A 20,499-nucleotide genomic window follows, 5' to 3' on the forward strand; every position below is an offset into this window, starting at 1 on the left:
CACACAACATGACTCTCTGACTTCCGCCCCCCCCACACTTAGCACTCCCGCCACGCCTAGCCTGTATCCCTCCTTCAACCTCCCACCCCCCTCGCTCACTCCTCAATATTCCACCTCCTCCCCCACAACAGCCAGCCTTCACATCGCCCCCTTATTCCCTTCCCCCCCTAGCACGGATGCGCTTCCCAATAACACCTATCCTCTCGCTAACGCCCCCAACACCCACATCAGCTCCGCCTCTCCACCCGAACTTCCCCCTGTCAACGTATTCGCCGGTTCAGCGCCAGTACCCTCCCCCAACACCGCGCCCATCATCACCTTGGACATTATTATGTCCACTCTCCTCCAATTGAAAGAAGAATTTCACTCCATTAAAGAGTTGCTCTTCACACACCCCATCAGACACCCCCCCCCCCATCACCACCCTTACCACACCTAACACCACGTCCCCCTCACCTCCTACTCGCCCTACCACACAACACTCCACACACCGGACCTCTATCCCCCCTCGCAATACCAACAATCGCAATAACAACTGCAATCTCATTACTACCAAGCGCAATACTCCTCCTTCTTCTACACCTAACAACACTTCCTCCACACCTCCTACTCGCCTCATCACACATCTTTCCCCACATTGGACTTCTACCCCCTCTTGCAATACCACCAATCGCCCCAGACGCACCACCAACACGATCTCTGACCTTGACGTACACACCCTTCTCCACTCTTACGACCCGGCACCCCAAAAGCCACTAGCTACCAACAACATGTCTATCCCAACGATTATATCTAACCACCTCAGGCACCAAAAGGATAACAGAGGCGCTGTCCCCAACAACCTCACTAATGTACCCCTCGTTTTGGAATCATCCTCCACCCTTTGCACCCCTAGCCTTAAATGCATACTTCTCAACTGCAGATCGGCCCAGAGACATTCCACGGAGGTCGCCGACCTCATCATGTCCCTGGAACTGGACCTAGCCATTCTGACTGAAACATGGCTGTCTGATTCCTCTACACCTATACTGGATATCCTAGTCCCTCCCAACTACTGTATCATTAGACTTGACAGGGACAAAAAGATAGGCGGTGGAATTGCATGCATCTACAGAAGCAACCTCTCAGTCTCCAAAGTGGCCGTCTCCTCTCTTACTTCCTGTGAATACCTCTGCCTTGATATCATCAGCGAAAGCAAACCGGTATGCTCACTACACATTATATACCACCCACCTGGGGACAATCTCTCCTTCGTCCAACAACTCATGGATACAATTACAGCCAACTCAGGACGGCACCACACCCAAATTTTCCTTGGCGACTACAATCTCCACTGGAATGACAGCAGTGACACAGTGGTAAACAGCCTCAAAAGCTTTCTCAACGCACTTGATCTCAACCAAATATGCAACAGCCCGACCCATAAGAGAGGTTCTACCCTTGACCTTATCATCTCCAAAGAGGGCGCTATTCAACTGGAGTCAATCCAACCTTGTGACTGGTCAGATCACCATATTGTCTCCTTCCTCATCAAGGAAAAAACCAGACTTAACTCAGTTCAACCCCCTAAGCACAAAGTGTGGAAAAGAGACTTGAAGAAACTCAACCCAAACTCCCTACCACCTAACAGCTGCAATCGGCTACTTCCCCCTCCCGGCGATACAGACGTTCAACTTCTGACTGACTACTATCTCAATACTATGTCCACAATAATCGATGAGGTGGCGCCCATGCAACTGAAAAGAGTCTCGTCCAAGAAGACTTCCAACCCATGGTATGACGGAAGCCTCAATGAGGATAGACGGGCGATGCGAATGGCAGAGCGCACCTGGAGGTCAGCCCCTTCTGCAGTGCACCTAAAAAGTCTAAAGAAACAGAGAAACGCCTACTTCAGGAAAATAAAACGCTCAAAAAGAGACTTCTTCAGCCTCCAGCTCGCCCAAGCTAAAAACCGTCCAAGAAAACTGTTTGAGTTAGTCAGAACACAATCCAAAGAGCATCCCCAGACAATCAGCTCCATGGACGTTACTCCTTCCTGCGAAGACTTCTCTGCCTTCTTTATCCAAAAAACTGAGAGAATAAGAAGCGATCTCCTCAATGACGCTATCCTGTACTCCAACCCCCGACACACAGCAGTGCCTCAACCAAAGAACAATGCTACTTGGTCATCCTTTGACACTTACTCCGTAGAAGAAATTGGCAGACTGCTCAGCGCCTTGAAACCTTCCAATCACCTCTCTGACCCCCTTCCTGCTAACGCTGTAAAAGAGTTTTCCCCTTGGCTTCTCCCACTCTGGTCTAAGATTATCAATAGCTCTCTTCAACAAGGATCCATCCCCAACGCCCTCAAAGTAGGGCAAGTCACACCGCTACTAAAAAAAACAACAGCAGACCCCACTGATCTAAACAATTACCGCCCTATTACAAACATTCCCACTCTCGCTAAACTGTTGGAAAAATGCGTACAACTACAACTGACTAAACACATAGATAAGTTTGATCTCCTAAACGCTCATCAGTCAGGCTTCCGAGCAGGGCACAGTACCGAAACTGCCATGACTCACATAGTGGACGATGCCCTCCAAATCCTAGACCAAAACGATACCTGTCTCCTCATCCTTCTGGATCTCTCCTCAGCATTCGATACAGTTAAACATGAGAACTTACTCGAACTGTTAAACACAAGAATGGGCATATCTGGGACTGTTCTAAAGTGGTTCACCTCATTTCTACACAACCGGACACAAAGAATCAAAAGCAACAACCTGCTGTCCTCTCCGGTACCTGTATCGCTAGGCGTCCCTCAAGGATCCTCCCTCTCCCCAACACTGTTCAACCTAGTTATGGAACCTCTCACTACGTTGCTACAGGCTTCTAATGTGCACTTTCACATGTATGCCGACGACACCCAACTTTATCTCAAAGTACAATCTCCCAAGGACATCATGCTGCTGAACACCACGATCAGAAACACCCAATCCTGGCTTGCTGAGAATCACCTCAAACTCAATGCTCTGAAGACCGAGTTCCTCCTGATCTCACCTCCCGCTAAAATATCCACGGCACAAACATGGCTTAAGCAATTAACGGCTCTAAATGTACAGCCCATCGTAGTAGACTCAGCAAAATCTTTAGGCATAACACTTGACACCAATCTCAACATGCAGCAGCACATCAGCAAGGCAACCAAAGGAGCGAACTTCCAAATCAATACCCTGAGAAAACTTAAACCCTTCCTTCCTGCCAAAGACTTCCAAACTGCAGTACAATCTATAGTCATCCCGCACATAGAATACGGTAGCACCGCCCTCTGCGGGCTCCCCCTAACTACAACGGCACCCCTAAGAGCGTCCCTTAACGCCGCAGCAAGACTCGTCACAGGCTCAAAAAAACACTCGCATAGCTCCCCGGACTTTAAATCACTGAACTGGCTACCTTTTGAAGCCAGAATTCAACTGAAAATCGCATGCATGACACACAAGGCTGTGCATCTGAATTCACCCGCCTACCTCACTCAAAAGTTGACAATTTCGGGTGGCTCCCGAACTACTAGGAGCACAAACAATCTTTTGCTGAAACCTCGAAGATTTCGGAAGGAAAAAACGTATAAACGCTCCTTTTCAGGAATGGCACCCAGGATCTGGAACTCACTCCCTCCTGAAACAAGGCTCATCTCCTCCATCACAATCTTTAAGAAAGAAGTTAAAGCGATCCTCATGGCAAAATACACATGACCTATTACTCCGTATCACTCATGAATCTGCTCTGTAAGTCCTGCCCGACCTTGGCCTATTGTACCCCGTATTATCGAATTACGTAATTGTATACGCTCACTCTTTGTATTGTGTTATAATGTTTGATGCACCTGGTTGATTATGTATACTGTTATATTGTTGACGCACCTGGTTGACTTTGCACACTTTACCCTCTCCACCTTAACGATCCTTACTTCCCTTCTACTGTCGCACCTGTGGGACTATACATCCTGCACACACCCACCTCAACTTGGCCCACCTTTAAACTCTAAATACTCTAAACACGCTTAAGCAAGTATATGCTCCTTGTTATTGCACTTTATGCTATTGACGCAATTGTTTGTCTATACTCAGTGTACCTACACTACCACACCTGTGACCTACCTCATGTCCTTTGACCTACCTATGTAACTAGCACCTTGTACCTAACTACCTCATATATTACTTTGTATATACGCCTCTTTACTTTGTATTTTTACTTTGTATTTTTACTTGTAAAGCGCTCTGATATCTGCAAAGATCTTGTTCGCGCTGTATAAAACTCTCAAAATAAAAAAAATAAAAAATACTACATAAATAAAACCAGGCCATATTCATTTACAAGTACTTTCAGTGGAATATGTGCCCCCCCCCCTGGAAACCTTCAAGGACCCCCAAGGGAGCGTACCCCATACTTTGAAGACCTCTGGGCCCCTGCTCCGTTTCCTCTTATCATCTTGCAAACCCTGCTGGTGACGCAGGATCTGACCATCTAGACTTGCTGGAGAACCGGCCTGAGCTGCAGGTTATACGACATTTAGTGTTGCCTAAAATTGGAACAGGGCTTCTTTTTGAAGCCACCTTCCGGCTCCCATTCAACCCTTCAGAGGCGGTGTGCTGAATCTCCAAGGCTGTGAGTTAGTGGGTAATTGTGTAGAGACAGTGTAGAGCGGTTTTCGTGTGCGCCATTGTCGTTTGAGCAGATATCTTATTACGCTCTACTGTGTTCTGGTGGGCCTATCTGTCCTTACCTGCATATACATTTACATATCTAATGTTAGTATGTTTCCTGTTTGCTGCTGGAATACACTTGCAATGCCCTTTAACCTCATGCAAGAAATTTGCACTAACCCTTAAAGCCAGTGTAGTACCCTTTAGCTGCCTTGGGATTCCACTGCCTCTTTTCTGCATTGGACTGCAATGCTAACTTCCTGTGAGAGACTACTCCGTTTTCTTACAGGTCTCTTTATTGACCTCTTCAACAGTAAAGCATGTTGTTACCTTGGAGGAAGTTAGCCACCATAGAAACATGCAATTGTCCAAAACGTGCTATTTGCTTTAATACTCTAACCTAGAATAAATCATTATTACATCTCCAACATCTCGTGTAAACCCACCTGCTAATTCTGTTTTGTGCATTTTGGGCAATAAAAAACGTTGGTAACCGATTTGTGAAACTCATCCATTTTAACCCTGACATGATCCATTTAAAATGTAAATAAACAGTATTAATCAGCCTATAGTAAATATAGCTTGCAATGTTAATTCTATGGAAATTCAAACATGTTTCTCTTTAAAGAGACATTACAAAAGGGTCGTACGGTTCTTCGCCTTCCTACCCCCCATGTGACTGCCTGATTGTGTGTAGATTCATGCATGCTTTGTGCAAATTGTCAGTGGGCTGCTTGACACTCGAATCCTAGAACGAAAGTGGATAGTTGTACCTCAGAATTCTGTGAAAAGGCCTAATGGTTACAGGCCCAAGTAGTATGTTCCAGTGTGTGTAAAACATAAAGGACATGGACGGGAATAGACTGTGACCTTTTTGAGTTTTTCTGAGTTTTGTGCTGCAACGGTGTGTGAGATTTAAATGATCCTGAAAACGGACAGTTCATACAAGCTAGAAATTACATTTCTGACATGCTTATGTGGGTACTTGCAAAGTATTTCCTTGCTCTCAAATAGTGTGTCAGTGTTGTTGAAAAGATCTGCGTCACAGGTTCTCTTTCAGAAACGTTTCTATTCTTCCGAAGAGAATTAATGCGTTTACACCAAAGTATTATTTTGTTGTGGAATTTATTTAGCACGTGCTACCCCCTCATGAGGTGCTGAAGCGGTGTGCAGCCGGGTAGCAAGCAACTTCGTGGAGTGCTTGCAACATAAGAGTCTTTGTTAGCCGTTAGGATTTGCGTATTGTCATGCTGTTTAACATGGTTGTCACGCCCTTTGTGGGCTGTGCTGAAAGGCTGCGGACTACGGGAGGGGGTCGGGAGCATGGAGAACATGGACAACGAGAGGGTGCAGGAACAAAGGGAACGAGGACACCGGGAGGAGAGTGGGAGCATGAAGAACATGGACAACAGGAGGGGGGGGGGGCAATGGAGAATACTGACAATGGGAGGGGCGGGAACTAAGGGAACGTGGACAACGGGAGGGGGGCAGGAGGAAGGAGAAGATGCACAACGGGAGGGCGGTGGAACAAAGGGAACACGGACTATAGGGGGCGGGAACAAAGGGAATGGGGACAACAGGAGTGGGGCGTGAGGATGGAGAACACTGACAACGGGAGGGCGGCGGGAACAAAGTAAAGCACAACAGGAAACTAAAAAAATAGTATACGTACCGTGTTACAACCAAGTAAAGGGGCCAGTTGCCATGGGAGGATACCAAATACCAATGACTGCTTGGCCGTACTAAGGAGGGACTAACAAGCAGATTAAGGAATTGGACACCAGCATTTACGAAGGGCAAAGACACAAGCCTATGAAAAATGTGGGCGGGGCATCTCCTCCGTACTCTTCCTACAACAGATCGCCAGAGCAGCGCTTTGCGTGCTGGCTCAGGCTCGATCTCAAAAGGAGCAGTTGGTTCCAGTGTTGGTATTGGACAAGGCCCCCTTCTTTTATCCCGTTAATGATGCTCTTTCATTGCTTACTTGGCATGTTTGGATATACGCGTAGATTCTTGCAAGGTCTACTAGCCAGTGAAATAAAGGTTTCTTTCTTTCAGTATTAAGTGGGTAAGAGAGTTGATGTATTACAATTTTTCCTCGCATGGAAGGGGGTGTCGCCCTGGTTAATGGTGCTTTGGTGGCCTTCTACAACGCATCGCTATTTTTTATTTTTTTTTATATTTCTTTTTATTGAAACTTTTAACAACATAAACAAAAAGAAATAATCAAGGCAGTACAATCAATTGAATGGTGGTGCGTCCTGCGGGGAGGAAAGCATAAGATCATAATACAATCAATGACAATGCAGGATGGGAGGATTGAGGGATACAGCAAGTCCTAAGACAATCAAAGCAACATGATAGCAGGAATGTTTGGTCAAGGGGAAGGAGGATCCGCACCCAAGTGTGTGAAGGGGGGTGTACATATATCTCCCCGGTAGGAATTCCATTGACCCCAAATCTTACCCCACTTGCGGGGCCTGCCACGGGCCACATACACCATTTTTTCCCTGAACATACACCAATCCATATTCTCCTTCCATGCCAGAACTGTGGGTGGCCTCTGGGAGCCCCACAACTGGGCGATATCCCTCTTGGCAATCATGTTGCCAAGGGTCACCCACCGAGTCTGTGGCAAATCATAGTCATTCGGTTCCCACACATTCAACGAGCATCGTCTAGCTTCAGGCAACAACGCAACACCCGTGACCTCTTCCATTACAGCATGCACTCGATTCCAGAAACGAACAACCGCCGGGCATTCCCAGAGTATGTGACGAAAGGTGCCCGGAAGGCCACAACCACGCCTGCACAGCCCATCCGACGCATAACCCATAACGACCAAGCGCGGACCAGTAACATAGATCCTGTGGAGAATCTTAAGCTACACAAACCTAAGGCGGGCCGGAATTGCGACCTCTTTCGGCGAGGACATGGCCGTCTGCCAGTCCTCGTCATCTAACTCCAAACCATCGCCAGTCCAGGCTTCCCTGAGTCGCTGTAAAAGGTCAGTCCTATCGTTTATCAACTTTTTATAAATAAGCGATATCGTACTGTCGGGAACGTGCCCATCCAGCACCCGATCCTCAAGTGGTGACGCCTCCGGAACAATAGTACCCGGAGGGAAAACCGCCATCAGCGCGTGTCGGATCTGAGCATATCTAAAAAACTCCCTGTCACTCAGGTCATACTCCAATCTCAACTCGTCGAAGGTTTTAACCCTACCCTTAGTCCACACATCATTCACCCTGCAGATACCAATCACGTCCCATCTATCAAAGCCCTTCGTCTGCCATAGGGAGCCGAGCCTCTCGGAAGCATAAAGCGGAGTAGCGCCTGTAAGTCTATTCCGCCATCCCATGGCATCATTCGCACGATGCCACACTTGTACCGCTATCTTGGTAGGGCCAGTGAGCAGCTTCACTGCAGATTTCGTATAAAGCGCCCTATTATAGTCACCAACAGGCAGTAACCATCTATCCATTTCGAACGCGGGGTTCGACGCGGGATCATACGTGCCGTGATTAATTGCCCCCAGTTGGGAGGCCCAGTAGTAGCGCTTAATATCCGGAAGAGCAATTCCACCGTCATACCAAGGAAGTATCAACTTAGCAAGTGCTATGCGAGACCGTCCACCCCATATCAGTTGGCGCTGCAAGCTTTCAATCTCCCGAAAATAACTGGCCGGGATGGTATCGCAAGTATTCTGTAGGGCATATAAAAATCGGGGCAATGACATCTTAAATAGAGCCGCACGCCCGAGCGGGGACAACGGAAGCCTACGCCATGCCACAACATCGGATCGCAAGCGCTAAAGTGGGGGCAGCAGGTTACGTTCATAGCGAACCACAGGATCCAAGGTGATAAACACCCCCAAATATTTGAAACCCGCGTGTACCACCTGTATTGGGCACCCACGCGGCAAGAGAGGAGGATCCCCCGAGAGAACGTACAAGCAGGACTTGGACCAATTGATCACAAGGCCCGAGTTTTTACCGAAGGAAGTCAAGACATCGAATAGTACCACCAGCGACTTCCGAGGCGACGTGAGATATAACAGGATGTTGTCAGCGTAAAGTGATATCCGGTCCTCGAAATCAGGGGTCCAGCGTATTCCCTTCATTGACGGCTCCCAGCGCAGCCAAGCCGCTAAAGGTTCCAAAGCAAGAGCAAAAAGAAGCGGAGATAACGGACATCCCTGGCGAGTACCCCTTCCAAGAGAAAATAAGCCAGAAACACGACCATTAACAACCACCTGAGCCAAGGGGTCTTGATATAATAGTTTCACCCAACTGATGAAAACTGGGCCAAAACCAAACTTGGCAAGGACAGGCCAGAGATATGGCCATTCCAGCGTATCAAACGCCATTGTGGCGTCCAAAGAGGCCAAAATGGCCGATTCACGCAGCGAAGACGCTCTCACAAGGGCGCCATGTAGACGCCGAAGGTTCAGCGCCGTGTTCCGGTGCGGAATAAACCCGGACTGATCCGGATGGATCAGGTCGCAGACGACAGAGGTCAAGCGATTCGCAAGCACTTTTGCGAGGATCTTAGGCTCAGCGTTTAAAAGCGATATGGGCCTGTGCGACGCGCAGCAATCTCGCGGCTTCCCTTCCTTGTGAATCACGACGATAGACGCAAGCCTCTGATCAGATGGAAGGGTACCCGCGTCAAGCGATTCTAAAAACATCGAGCGAAGATGTGGTGCTATTTTGTCTGGGCGCAGCTTATAGAGTTCGATAGGGAGACCATTCGGACCCGTGGCCTTTCCCGATCTCACAGAGCGGATTGCGGTCGCAACCTCCTCAACAGAGAGTGTCGCGTCCATCTGTTACCTATCCAGATCCGACAAGCAGGGCAAAGCAATGTCTCTCAGAAGCAAATGCGAATCCTGTTCCAGTCTGACCAATACAGGGGAGTATACGGTTTGAAAATACTCAGAAAAACACCCCACAATCTCAACCGGGTCAGCCACTCTCACTCCATCCGCCCTAACAATCAAAGGAACCACACGATTAGCCCTCTCCTTCTTGTCCAACCAAGCTATCAACTTTCCGGCCTTATAACCCACATCATACAAGCGGCCTTGCTGCTCTCTACTCATCACCTTGGCGGCATCAGTGACCAATGCTCTGTAGTCAGTTTGTTTGAGGCGAAGAAGTTGTAACCTGTCCTGGGTAACATCAGATTCCAGCTCCCTTTCTATGTCTGATATCTCAGTTTCAAGTCGGACCACTGTCTCGCATTTACGTTTCTTAGCGTTCTGAATTAATGATAAGGCCTGGCCGCGGACGACCGCCTTATAGGCTTCCCATAGCGAGACAGACGATGACACAGACCCCACATTCTCCACAAAATAATGGTCGAGTGATTTGATCAGTTCCATACGGATCTTAGGGTCACGGAGATACCAAGGGTTGACCGGGGCTACCCGGCCCTCAGTTCCCGGACCGGTTTCCATTACAAGCCATAAGGGGGAGTGATCTGAAATACCCCAAGCCAAATGTCTGATCTCCTTAACAAGAGGGGCCTGTGTTGTTGGCATCAGGATATAGTCAAGTCTGGAAAGACTACCGTGTGCACCAGAGTGGAAGGTGTATTGTAATTGTCCAGGGTGCAGCAGCCGCCAGCAGTCTATTAGACCCAGAGTGTCAAGGAAGCCACCCAGCCAGGACTGTGACCTCCCAAGATCCCTGGGTGGGTAGCGATCGACATGTCCGGAGACCACAGAGTTAAAATCGCCACCCACCACAAGGATGCCTTCCGGGAGCCCCAGTATCACCCTCCCCAGATCAGCAAAGGTCGTAGTTTGAAGGCCAGGCGGGACATAGACGGAAATCAAAGTGACGACCTTTCCCTCCCACCGTCCCGTAATGGCAGCATATCTCCCCCTGTCATCAAGGATGACAGCATCGATCTCAAGGGGGAGGGACACTCTAACCAAGATACCCACCCTCCTAGAGCCAGTGGTAAAGCCGGAGTTTGCCAGGAGACCGTAGCCCCTACGGTTCATAGCCTGGCATGTGTTGCCCAACAGATGTGTTTCCTGCAACAGCACACATCGGGGGAAAGACGTCTCAAGCGTTGTAATACCACGCCCCGTTTTATCCTGTCTCCCAACCCGTTAACATTCCAACACAGCAATTTTAACCCCCTACCCCCCATCCCAAACGTAGTCGCAGCACCCACCCCACATTAATCACAGCAGCCAAGTCCAAATGTCCATCAATATAGTGCCTTGAAGGGAACAAAATAAGAATGACTTCCCCCCCCACGCCACCCCCAAACCTACCCAATAAACAGAACCCCCCCCCACCCTGCACCCCTGCGTTAGACTCTAAGGCCCCCCCCCAACTTGCAGTGTGCCTGTCGCCCTAGCAAATAACTAATCTACGAAAAGAAACCCCAGAGGAGGAAGAGACTCACTCCCCGGCCACCCCTGGAGGGCCACCGCAATTAAAGAAAGTTAAAGGATCCGCAAACCATGCCGAAAGATCTATGGGCAGTCCAGCGAACCAAATCACAGTACTATTCCTGGTCCATCAGTCCACCCTCAGCTCTACCAGAATGTTCAGGGTGTTCCTGCTGCCTGGGCAGCGTGTCGAGCCAGTCACTTGCAGCCTCAGGGCGATCGAAGAAGAACGTCCGATCCCCATGTTCCACACGCAGTCGGGCTGGAAATAACATCGTGTATTTCATGTCCCCGTCTCTCAATCGTCTCTTCACTCCTTGAAACCCCATTCTTTGCTTCTGTACCAGCTGAGTGAAGTCGGGATAAAAGCTCACCGTCGTGTTCTCCAATTTCGTGGGGCCACCCAAACGCGATGCCATCCTGATCACGGAAATGAAATATCCTGGCGATGATGGGCCGCGGGGTAGCACCCAGCTTAGGTTTACCGCCCGGCACTCTGTGAGCCTGCTCCACTGCAAAGAATTTACTCAGGCCTTTGGGTGCAAGATGGGTGACGATGAGGTCCTCTACAATAAGATCGACATTTAAGTTGTCTGAATTCTCAGGGACACCCACAATACGAACGTTGTTCCGCCTAGAACGACTTTCAAAATCTTCCAGGCGACGGGAGAAGGAGTCATTAGAGGACTGTAGATCGCGGACCTCCGTTTGTAGATCGGAGACATCCGCCGTGAGGCTGGAAGTCTTCAAGTCCAGGGATTTGACTTTTTCGTTCGTCTTAGCCAAATCCGCCCTGATAAAGGTGACATCGATCGCCACTGTATCCAGTTTGTGCGCCAGGGTTTCATACTGCGCACCGATGGAGGCCTGCATACTCGCAATGGCGCCCATGATATCGTGCAGAGTCAGGTCCTCGTCCGCCGGAAGGTCATCTCCCTTGTCCGCTGGAGGCTTGCCAGTTCCACTGGGGGACCCCTTGGGATGGGTGTATCGGTCCATGACATTAGATTGTACGGAGCCCCCACGGTGAACAGCCTTGGTCTTCCGCTTGTCAACCTCGGGCTTGCCGGCCATCTTGGACGCTGCTCCACCGAGGGGACCCCGAGATCTGGTGAAAATGGCTACGTCAAAGTCACCCACAGACGCTCAACCAAAGGACGGCGTGTTCCAAGTCACACACCGAGCGGTGATATACAATCCCGGTCCTAGAGTGGGACCGGGAAGTGAAGTGATCCGGGTGCGGCGGGGCCAGATCTGCTGCATAAAGGGGTCTGGGCCAAAAGCGAAACCGAAAGCCAAGTCCAGGGTCGAAAGTGGGACCAGGGAAGCCGCTGTTATTCAATTACCATCCAGGCAGTTCACCAACTCGAGCCCGGGGCAGGACCAGCCAGGCAGGCCAGGAAAGTTCAAATCACCATAACATCGGTTTTCTTGGACCAATTCAAATTTTGAAAGCAGCTATCCTATCAGCTGGGTTTCATCTGCGATGGGCCGTATTCATATCCAGGATTATAGTCAGGATAAGTGCCGGAGATGGCGAAGGTCCGGGAGCCCTGTGCTCACGCAACCATCTCGGTTGCCCGCGTAGCTCCTCCTCCACGCATCGCTATTTAAGATTTATTTCGGACAGGCGTATCTATACACTCCACCCTTTTTGCATGTATAGGATGTTATCTAAAGGCAGATGCCCTCTTTTGCTCATCTGTGCAGAAAGAAGTTTTCAATTGCACATGCCCCAGCTGCTTCCCCTCTTCTAATCTTCCTCCTCAGGGATGTCAGCAGTCATTGAAAGGGAGCTGAAACAAAAGTGCATGTTACTCACCCTGGTTTTTCCAGTATTGTTAGTCTGTGTGCTGGTAGACATGTCATCTTGCATTACTTACCGCCGATGCATGTATCCCAGTCTCATCTATCAAGGATATTGGACCTCCTGTGATTATGACTAAAGAGGAGTGAGCTCAAAAGTTATAACGGCGCAGTCTGTACAGATGGTGTGAATGTTGCACAAGAGCTCTCAAAGGGAGGGGTGTTCTGCTATCTTCGGTGTGAGCTCTATAAATAATAGCAAAGTCCAGCATCATGCGATGATCAACTTTATTGGACTTGTAACATTAGCATGTCTCTAAGAAGAAACACTAAATCGAGGAATTATTTATCTGCTGGCACCCATGCATGGAGGTTTTGTATTGGTCATTGGTGGACTGCCAGCATTTCTGAGATAATTCCTGGCAAAGCGGGCCTGTAGTAATGGTGTAACTTTGTGGAATGTTGTAGATCCTGGGGAAAGTAGAATGTCTGATGAATTCTAAATACTTAAGTAAGGGTTTAGAATGCTGGGGTCACACGCTGTTGCATTTCTCCTATGTGCGAACAAGTACTCCAAGCTGTATGAGGTTACTCAAATAAATACTATTTCAACTTAACCTGTGTTGGAAGGTTACTGCAGTGCCTCTTCAAAGGTCCAGACAGCTTGATTGAACAAGGCCAACCCTCAGATTTCCACTGGCAAAGACTCCCTCATGTTTCAATCCGGACTGCATCTCTTAACCAGGCAGCTGCTTGACTAAGTCTGATGTTATAACTCCGCCCACTTTACCCTTCATAGGTCCCAACACTTTGTTGTGCTTAAACATTTGACTTATAGGCCCTTTATTTCTATCGAAGATAATGCCCCAAGTTTGTTGTGCTTATACGTTTGTTTCTTTGTTCACAGTGACCGGATTCGACCTCTGGGGAGCCGTGGCGACCATGGGCCTGGTCTGCACTCTCTACACTACTCTGGTGAGTCTCCCGCACCACAGGACTGGGTCTGTTTTCAGGGTTCGTTTGTGTAAAATCTGACCTTTTTAACTTCCTCCGCCTAATGTGGGTTAGTACTTGTCCTTCTTCAGTGGTGAGTTATTTCTGTAATGGCTTCCTCAGTCCAGGCTTTGTCCTGTGAGAATTTTAATGAGTGGTCCTGCTCGGGTGTTGTTCCGTGAAGGTATAACGCATCACCTGTCTGAGTTTATGGCTAATTAATGGATTCTGATGAACACCGCAGTGCTGTATCCCCGACCTGATTAGTGTCGAGCAATTGGCATTGAAAATGTTAGTTTTTAACATTTTGTTTTTGCAGTGCAGTAACAGTGAAGCAGCTCACTTTGGATTTGAGTTGAAAGCCTGACTGAGAGCTTGCCTCTGCACTGCAGTTGAGATCTTTTAACACTGTTTTTGAGCTTATGAACATTGCGTCTTCCTCGGAAAAAGCTTACGTGTTTACATGTAAATGTAAAGTTAAATCAGGCTGTTAATAAATAAAGGCGCGTGGCCATGCTGTGTTGGTGGGAGGGGTCTACTTTGGAGTGAATCCCACAAGGAACACGACAAGCAGACGAGCCCAAAGTGAAAGCGGCGCTGTTAATAAATAAATGTGCGCTGCCATGCTGTGTCGAAGGTGGCAGGTTTGCTTTTGAGGAAAGGTTAAGAAACACTTTAAGAACACACAGGCACCGTCAATAAATATGTAAAGGCGCACCGGATTGCTGTGTCGTAGGTGGGAGGTCCGCTATTGAGGAAAGGCAAGAAACAATTTAAAAGTACACGGGCGCAGTTAATAAATAAATAAAGGCACACAGGCATGTTGTGTCGGAGGTGGGAGAGGGGTCTGCTTTGGAGTCAAGCCAAGAATTTTTTTTAAGCATATGGGCGCCGTTAACAATTAGTTGAAAGCGCACGGCAAGCGCTGCTCGAGAATAGGTGCGCGCCATCGCTGCTCGAGGATATCTAAAGAAAGAAGTAGTGCTTACAAGTGTTAAAATAACATGCAGCGCAAGAGCCCATGTAACAGGGCCAGTCCATATGGGAGGTTACAACATTTGAAAAGGAGGGACTACTAAGCTATTTCACCAATGAAAAGCCCAAAGACAGAAAGAGGAGCCAATAGAAAAGACGGGAGAGGCATAGAAAAGATGGCAGGGGCTTCAAGCCCATATCCTGAACACAGCATGTCTCGAAGAGTCAGAGCAAGCACTGCATAGGCAAGACTTAGAAACGGCCAATACACTGATCTGTGAGACCAATACTTTGAGCACTGTCTGAATAATAGTCCAGTTCGACCCTGTTGAATTGCACATTACAACGTGTTATTGGGTCCTATGCCTCCTCACTGATCCTCAGTTGGTTCCGTAGTTTCCGGTCCTTGCTCTCAAATCCGCACGGCCATGGGTGTACCCTCAGCACAAGCCTGGGAATTGGTTTACCCCTTCCAGACACTCTTCATTGGATTCAGTCCACTGCAGCCGTGGTTGATTGTTTGAAATACACTGATGTTTTTGTAGTATTTGTTTTCTCTACCTTGGATTTGCATGTGGGTGACTAAGCCTGCAGCAGTAGCCGAGGAGAGCCATGAAACTGCTGTATTACTAATTGTTAAGATATTGGCATGGAGTGAGAGCCATGTGGTGGCATCAGCCTTCCTGCCTTGGAAACTCTCAACACCTAGCAGTGGTTCCCAAACTTTTGACTTTACAGGACCCCCACTTAATCATTACTGGAACCTGGGGACCCCCACTGGAATCTGAGGATCCCCCACGAGTCATTACTGGAAGCTGGGGACCCCAGCCTAAGCATTATCAATGATTTGAACTACAAAGCAATGCACAAAAAATACAGGAAAAAGATTTCATAAAATAAATACACAAATTTTACATTTTATTTAATTCGCAAACACATATAAATAAAACCGAAATCAAAATTGTATTTTTAGAGAAAGGTTGGAGCTTTTCTAAATTCAATTGAGGCCATTCATCATCCATACTATATTCTATGTGATGCTCCTGCTCTGCTCCCACAAATCACCTTCCGTCTCCTCACCCACGCACACAAAGCCCTACACAACCAAGGCCCAAGATATCTCAACAGCCGCCTCAACTTCTACACTCCCACACGCCAGCTTCGATCGACCAGCCACGCCCTCGCCGCCGTCCCCCGCATCCGAAGAGCCACCACAGGAGGAAGGTCCTTCTCCTACCTGGCCGCCAAGACCTGGAACTCCCTCCCGACCCACCTCCGCCTGACCCAAGACCACCTCGCCTTCAGGAAGCAGCTCAAGACCTGGCTGTTCGAGCAGTAGCGGACCCACCCTCCCCAAGCAGACACCAGTTTGGGAACCACTGCCTTCTGGTGTTCAAGTTTGCACTATATGCCTCTTGGATCTGGCACATTACATTGGAACATACAGTATTTAAAATATGCAGAATGTTATATATTTCATTAACCCTGCCCTTCTCGCGCTGCTGCCCTCAGTAGAAGGGTGTCTGTATAATGTACAGGGCATCAATGTGTTGAGAATGGAGTTGTTGGGTGTTCTGGGTGAGTGAGGCAGTAGCAGTAGTGCATTTGTTCTAAGTGAGATAATCCATAGTCTGCGCTGCTCGATCTTGGTATTGGCAGGTTATGGATGAATCGTAATTTACATTGGAGCAGTACTATTGGGATTGCCAGTATCCATTGCCCATTTTGACTAATTTGTACAAAACTTTCCAAAAAAGTACTGCTGGGATATGTGGGAGTAATTGGGGTATAACAAGCACCAAGATAGTAACCAAGATAGTAAGGGTACCAAAGATAATCGTGATGATCAAGGAAAAGAGAAGAAGATTAAAGGCAAGGAGGACTGCACACAGGGCATGGCCCAAATGAGATTCCCAGGTCCAAGTGTATGCTGAGAAATACTTTACTTATGTTATGTTTTGTTATGTTATGGTTACTTAATGTTGTGGTTATGTTTGTTTGTCATGGTTTGTTATGGTTGGTATGTTTATGTTATGGTTATTATGTTTATGTTGTGGTAATGTGGTTATGTTCATGTTTATGTTCACGTTTATGTATGGTATGTTAATGTTTATGGTTAAGTTATGTTTGTGATGTAGTTATGTTGATGATCATGGTATGTTATGGTAATGTTAACCTCTCCCGTGCCTCGGACGCCCCGGGCCGTCAGATGTCACGTTGGGAGTGTGCGTCGGGCGGCTGGGGCCGGTCCAATTTGCGCACGTGTAGAATTCTCCCGCACAGCGTGGAAATGTGCGCTGCATCGATGCGGTTAATGTTTGTTATGGTTATGTTAATGTTTGTTATGGTTGTTTTAAACTTTATGTAATGGGGTATGTTAATATTTATGTTTATGTTGTGTTTGTTATTATGTTTATGTTGTGTTTTATATGGTTATGGTATGTTTATGTTTTGGTTAATGTTGTGGTTATTGTTACCTGTATTGCTTGATGTTATGTACCAATCTTACTCACATGGGAGTATCCTAGCACTGAAAGGCCCGCATACTGACAAATCCGGCCTACCGCCACAAAACCACTGCCTAACAAAGTTTTGAGACGTTTTTTGAAATAATCTATTTTCTGGCAAGTGCGGATTGCAACCGACAAGCGGTTTGCTCCAGTGCCAAGCGACCAGGTAAGTAAGAGTTGCCACCAATTTTTGCTCGAGCAATGTGATGTGCAAGCGCCATGGTGCAAGACTATGACCTAAGAGTCTTCTTGGGGTTGTAAAAACTGACACAACTGTGGAGATTATTTGCTTCCAAATGTGTAATCCGTGAATTGATTTCAGAGTAGACTCAAAGCCATCACTCCTAGAGGAAGTAGACAAAGTAATCTGGCAGCCACATTCTGAAATGTTTAAAGACATGAGGGCATCATTGATACCTACATACAGAGTAACACCACAGTCCAGATGGTTGGTGATTAAGGTTTGCGTAATAAATAGCCTGCAATGTAAGGGGATCCAATTGCAAATTTCCCTAAGCATGCGTTGAATCCCGTAGCAGGAGCCACAGACAGAAGAGATCTGTGTTCTCATACTGAGCAAATGTTCTGTCAGAATGCCCAGGCATCTTGCTTTCTCTTTTTTTTTTTTTAATGAGCGATTTCCTGAGCTTAAATTGCCACAATTTATCTGATCATGTGCCGCTCGCTTTGCCAAACCCGACATTCTCAGTCTTGCCACCATTAAGTTTGAGACAATTTGGTTTCATCCAAAGAGCCTCGGACCTCATCCATTGACTGACAGAATCTGATAGTGGTGGACTGTGCATCATAGGGTTACCTTGTGCAGGGCAGCTTGCCATAGAGGCGTTGGACAGGACAGGCCTGTGTTAAACATGTGGGGCAGGATGAGCTGGTTAAGGCTGTAGTGTAGTTGATAAAGCACACCTCTTAATACATAAATAAAGTATGAGTCTCACAGGTTCAAACCATGACAAAGGGAAAAATCATCTTTCGGAGATGATTGAATTATGAGTATTGTGTAAACGCATTATTTGCAGCACAGCAATCTGAGTTTAGATGGACGTCCACACCCCACCATGCAGGCAACAGAAAATGTGACTTAAAGGGACAAATGGGCTGAAACAACCAGGGAGGCCTTAGGAGTAATTAATACTGTAGGATTTTTTTCACTCTAATCCCCGGATTACATATATTTCACCTAACGTTTGCTCTGACATTTCCAAATTATATAGAATCCACTGGTACACCGTGCAATTTTGCTCCAACATGTTTGAGGTACGTAGATTCTACGCACACAACTTCGGTTTTGCACCTACATTTCGAAAGATGATTGATTATGTCCATGTGTTTGATTTTCATAGATTGCACAGATAACGAGCAATTTTACATCATTTGACCGTGCTCACTGATTTTCGCAGGATCACGTCACACAATGAAAGAGTGACAAAGGCACGGCTCTTCTCGTGGGTCAGTCCCCATGTCGATCCTCATTGTGTAGCGTGTACTCTGGTGCTCAGTAGAGAGCCCTGAAGCTGCAGTGCACGGCGCTGTAAAAAATATTCTAAACATAAAGCACTAGACTATAGTCTGTTACAATTGTCGGTCACCATTACTGACTTCTCTATACCTCTCAAGGTGCATAGAGTGGAGTCGAAACGCAGCATACAGCGCTTGAAAAAAAAACATGAAATACGTAACAGTATTAAACTCTGCTGAACGACACCCACAAAATGTGCCTTTAAAATCAGAATGTCTTTGCTCCACACCACCCAATCCTGCCCCGGGGCTCTGGTCTTGAAATGCTGGAAACAACATCTCTTCTGACTTACAACAATACATCGATTTTTATAACGTGGAAATGATAATAGCCTCGCCTTCTTATTTGGCGCTATAGTCCTGGACATCCAAGCGTTGTTTAATGTCATTGCTAAGGAATAGCCGGAATTCCGTTTGGTGGCAACGGATGTATATTTTATTTCTTTCCACATGGAACAGCCCTGCCGGGACTTGTATCCCGTCTCCCTCAGGATACCCAGAGGAGTGACCAGAAGGAGCTATGACCCGCTGAGCTATCCCCGATGTATTGCCCCCACCAAAGCGGGATCGAAATGTCAGAGTACGCGGATACCCAGGAGTGCATCGTTTGAACCCAGTCTCAAGGCTCTGTAGCTTCTAACCTACTCTGAGTGGGAATGCCATCATGTGCGGAATAGAAGCAGCAGGTGACTGAGTGAGTAGCACGGGTCCTGGTGTTTACCCAAATTCACTGAAATTTGATTCCGTTACACAACTGGTGAGACCCCAACCAGTGGGGGTGAGAGCACAACTCCTGGGAGAAGAGACAAGTTGTATCGTAGGGGGAAACCTCCACCACTGGAAATGTGTGGTAGCTCAACAGTTGGAAGAAGGGTGAGAGAAGTAGGGGGATACCCCAAACTCTGGGGATGTGGGTAAAACCATGGCCGCGCGGGGAGGAGAGCGAGACCCTACCTACTGGCAACAAGGTGAGCCCCATATTTAAAGAGAAGAGTAAGACCCTAACTACTGGGCATGAGAGTGATCTCCATCCTCTGGGGAGGAGGGCGAGACTATGACTGCTGACAATGAGGGTGAGACCCCATGAGGGTGAGACCCCTTCACTGGGGAGAAAGGAGGGACCATATGAGTCTGCAGGATATGCAGCGTCTTGGATCGCTCTCACCTCCTGCCATGCGAGGGTTTACGGGTTATGTAGAGGTCGAGCAAGCGTGTTGTCATGACTACGCTCTGAAGATTTTCTGAGCTCGTCATGATCAGAGACAAACGGAGCCAATGCATAGCAAATGCGACGAGATAAAAGCACGGCGCGTTGAGCCACAACGAGGAATGCAGCTGCCACCCTGCGCGCCGCTGCTTGCTCCCGAGAGCAAAACGCAGTGGGAGTGAACCTTTGCAGAGGAGGTGGGACATGCACCAACCTTTAGCCATTTGCAGGCTATGATTACTAAAGGACACATGCAAAAGACAGCCCAATGTGTTGGGGGAGTCAGACCTACTCTGAGAAGTTTAGAGTGCTTACAAGAAGCCTCGGCTCAGGCTCGCTTTAAAAAGGGTGGGGCTAAGGGATGATCCCAGTGGA

At 47.7% G+C, this 20,499-nt stretch overlaps 1 protein-coding gene across 13 annotated transcripts in view; it reads left to right on the forward strand.

The window, feature by feature from the left end:
- Positions 1-20,499, forward strand: part of SLC5A6 (solute carrier family 5 member 6) — a 383,801-nt gene that overhangs the window by 66,219 nt on the left and 297,083 nt on the right. For all 13 annotated transcript variants that reach the window (XM_078650001.1, XM_078650008.1, XM_078650013.1 and 10 more), the window contains exon 5: positions 13,811-13,878. In XM_078650001.1, the coding sequence (XP_078506127.1) occupies positions 13,811-13,878 (68 nt within the window). The remainder of the gene's footprint in view (positions 1-13,810; positions 13,879-20,499) is intronic.

The sequence above is a fragment of the Lissotriton helveticus genome, chromosome 6 (assembly GCF_964261635.1).
Source record: "Lissotriton helveticus chromosome 6, aLisHel1.1, whole genome shotgun sequence".
Lineage (NCBI taxonomy): Eukaryota > Metazoa > Chordata > Amphibia > Caudata > Salamandridae > Lissotriton > Lissotriton helveticus.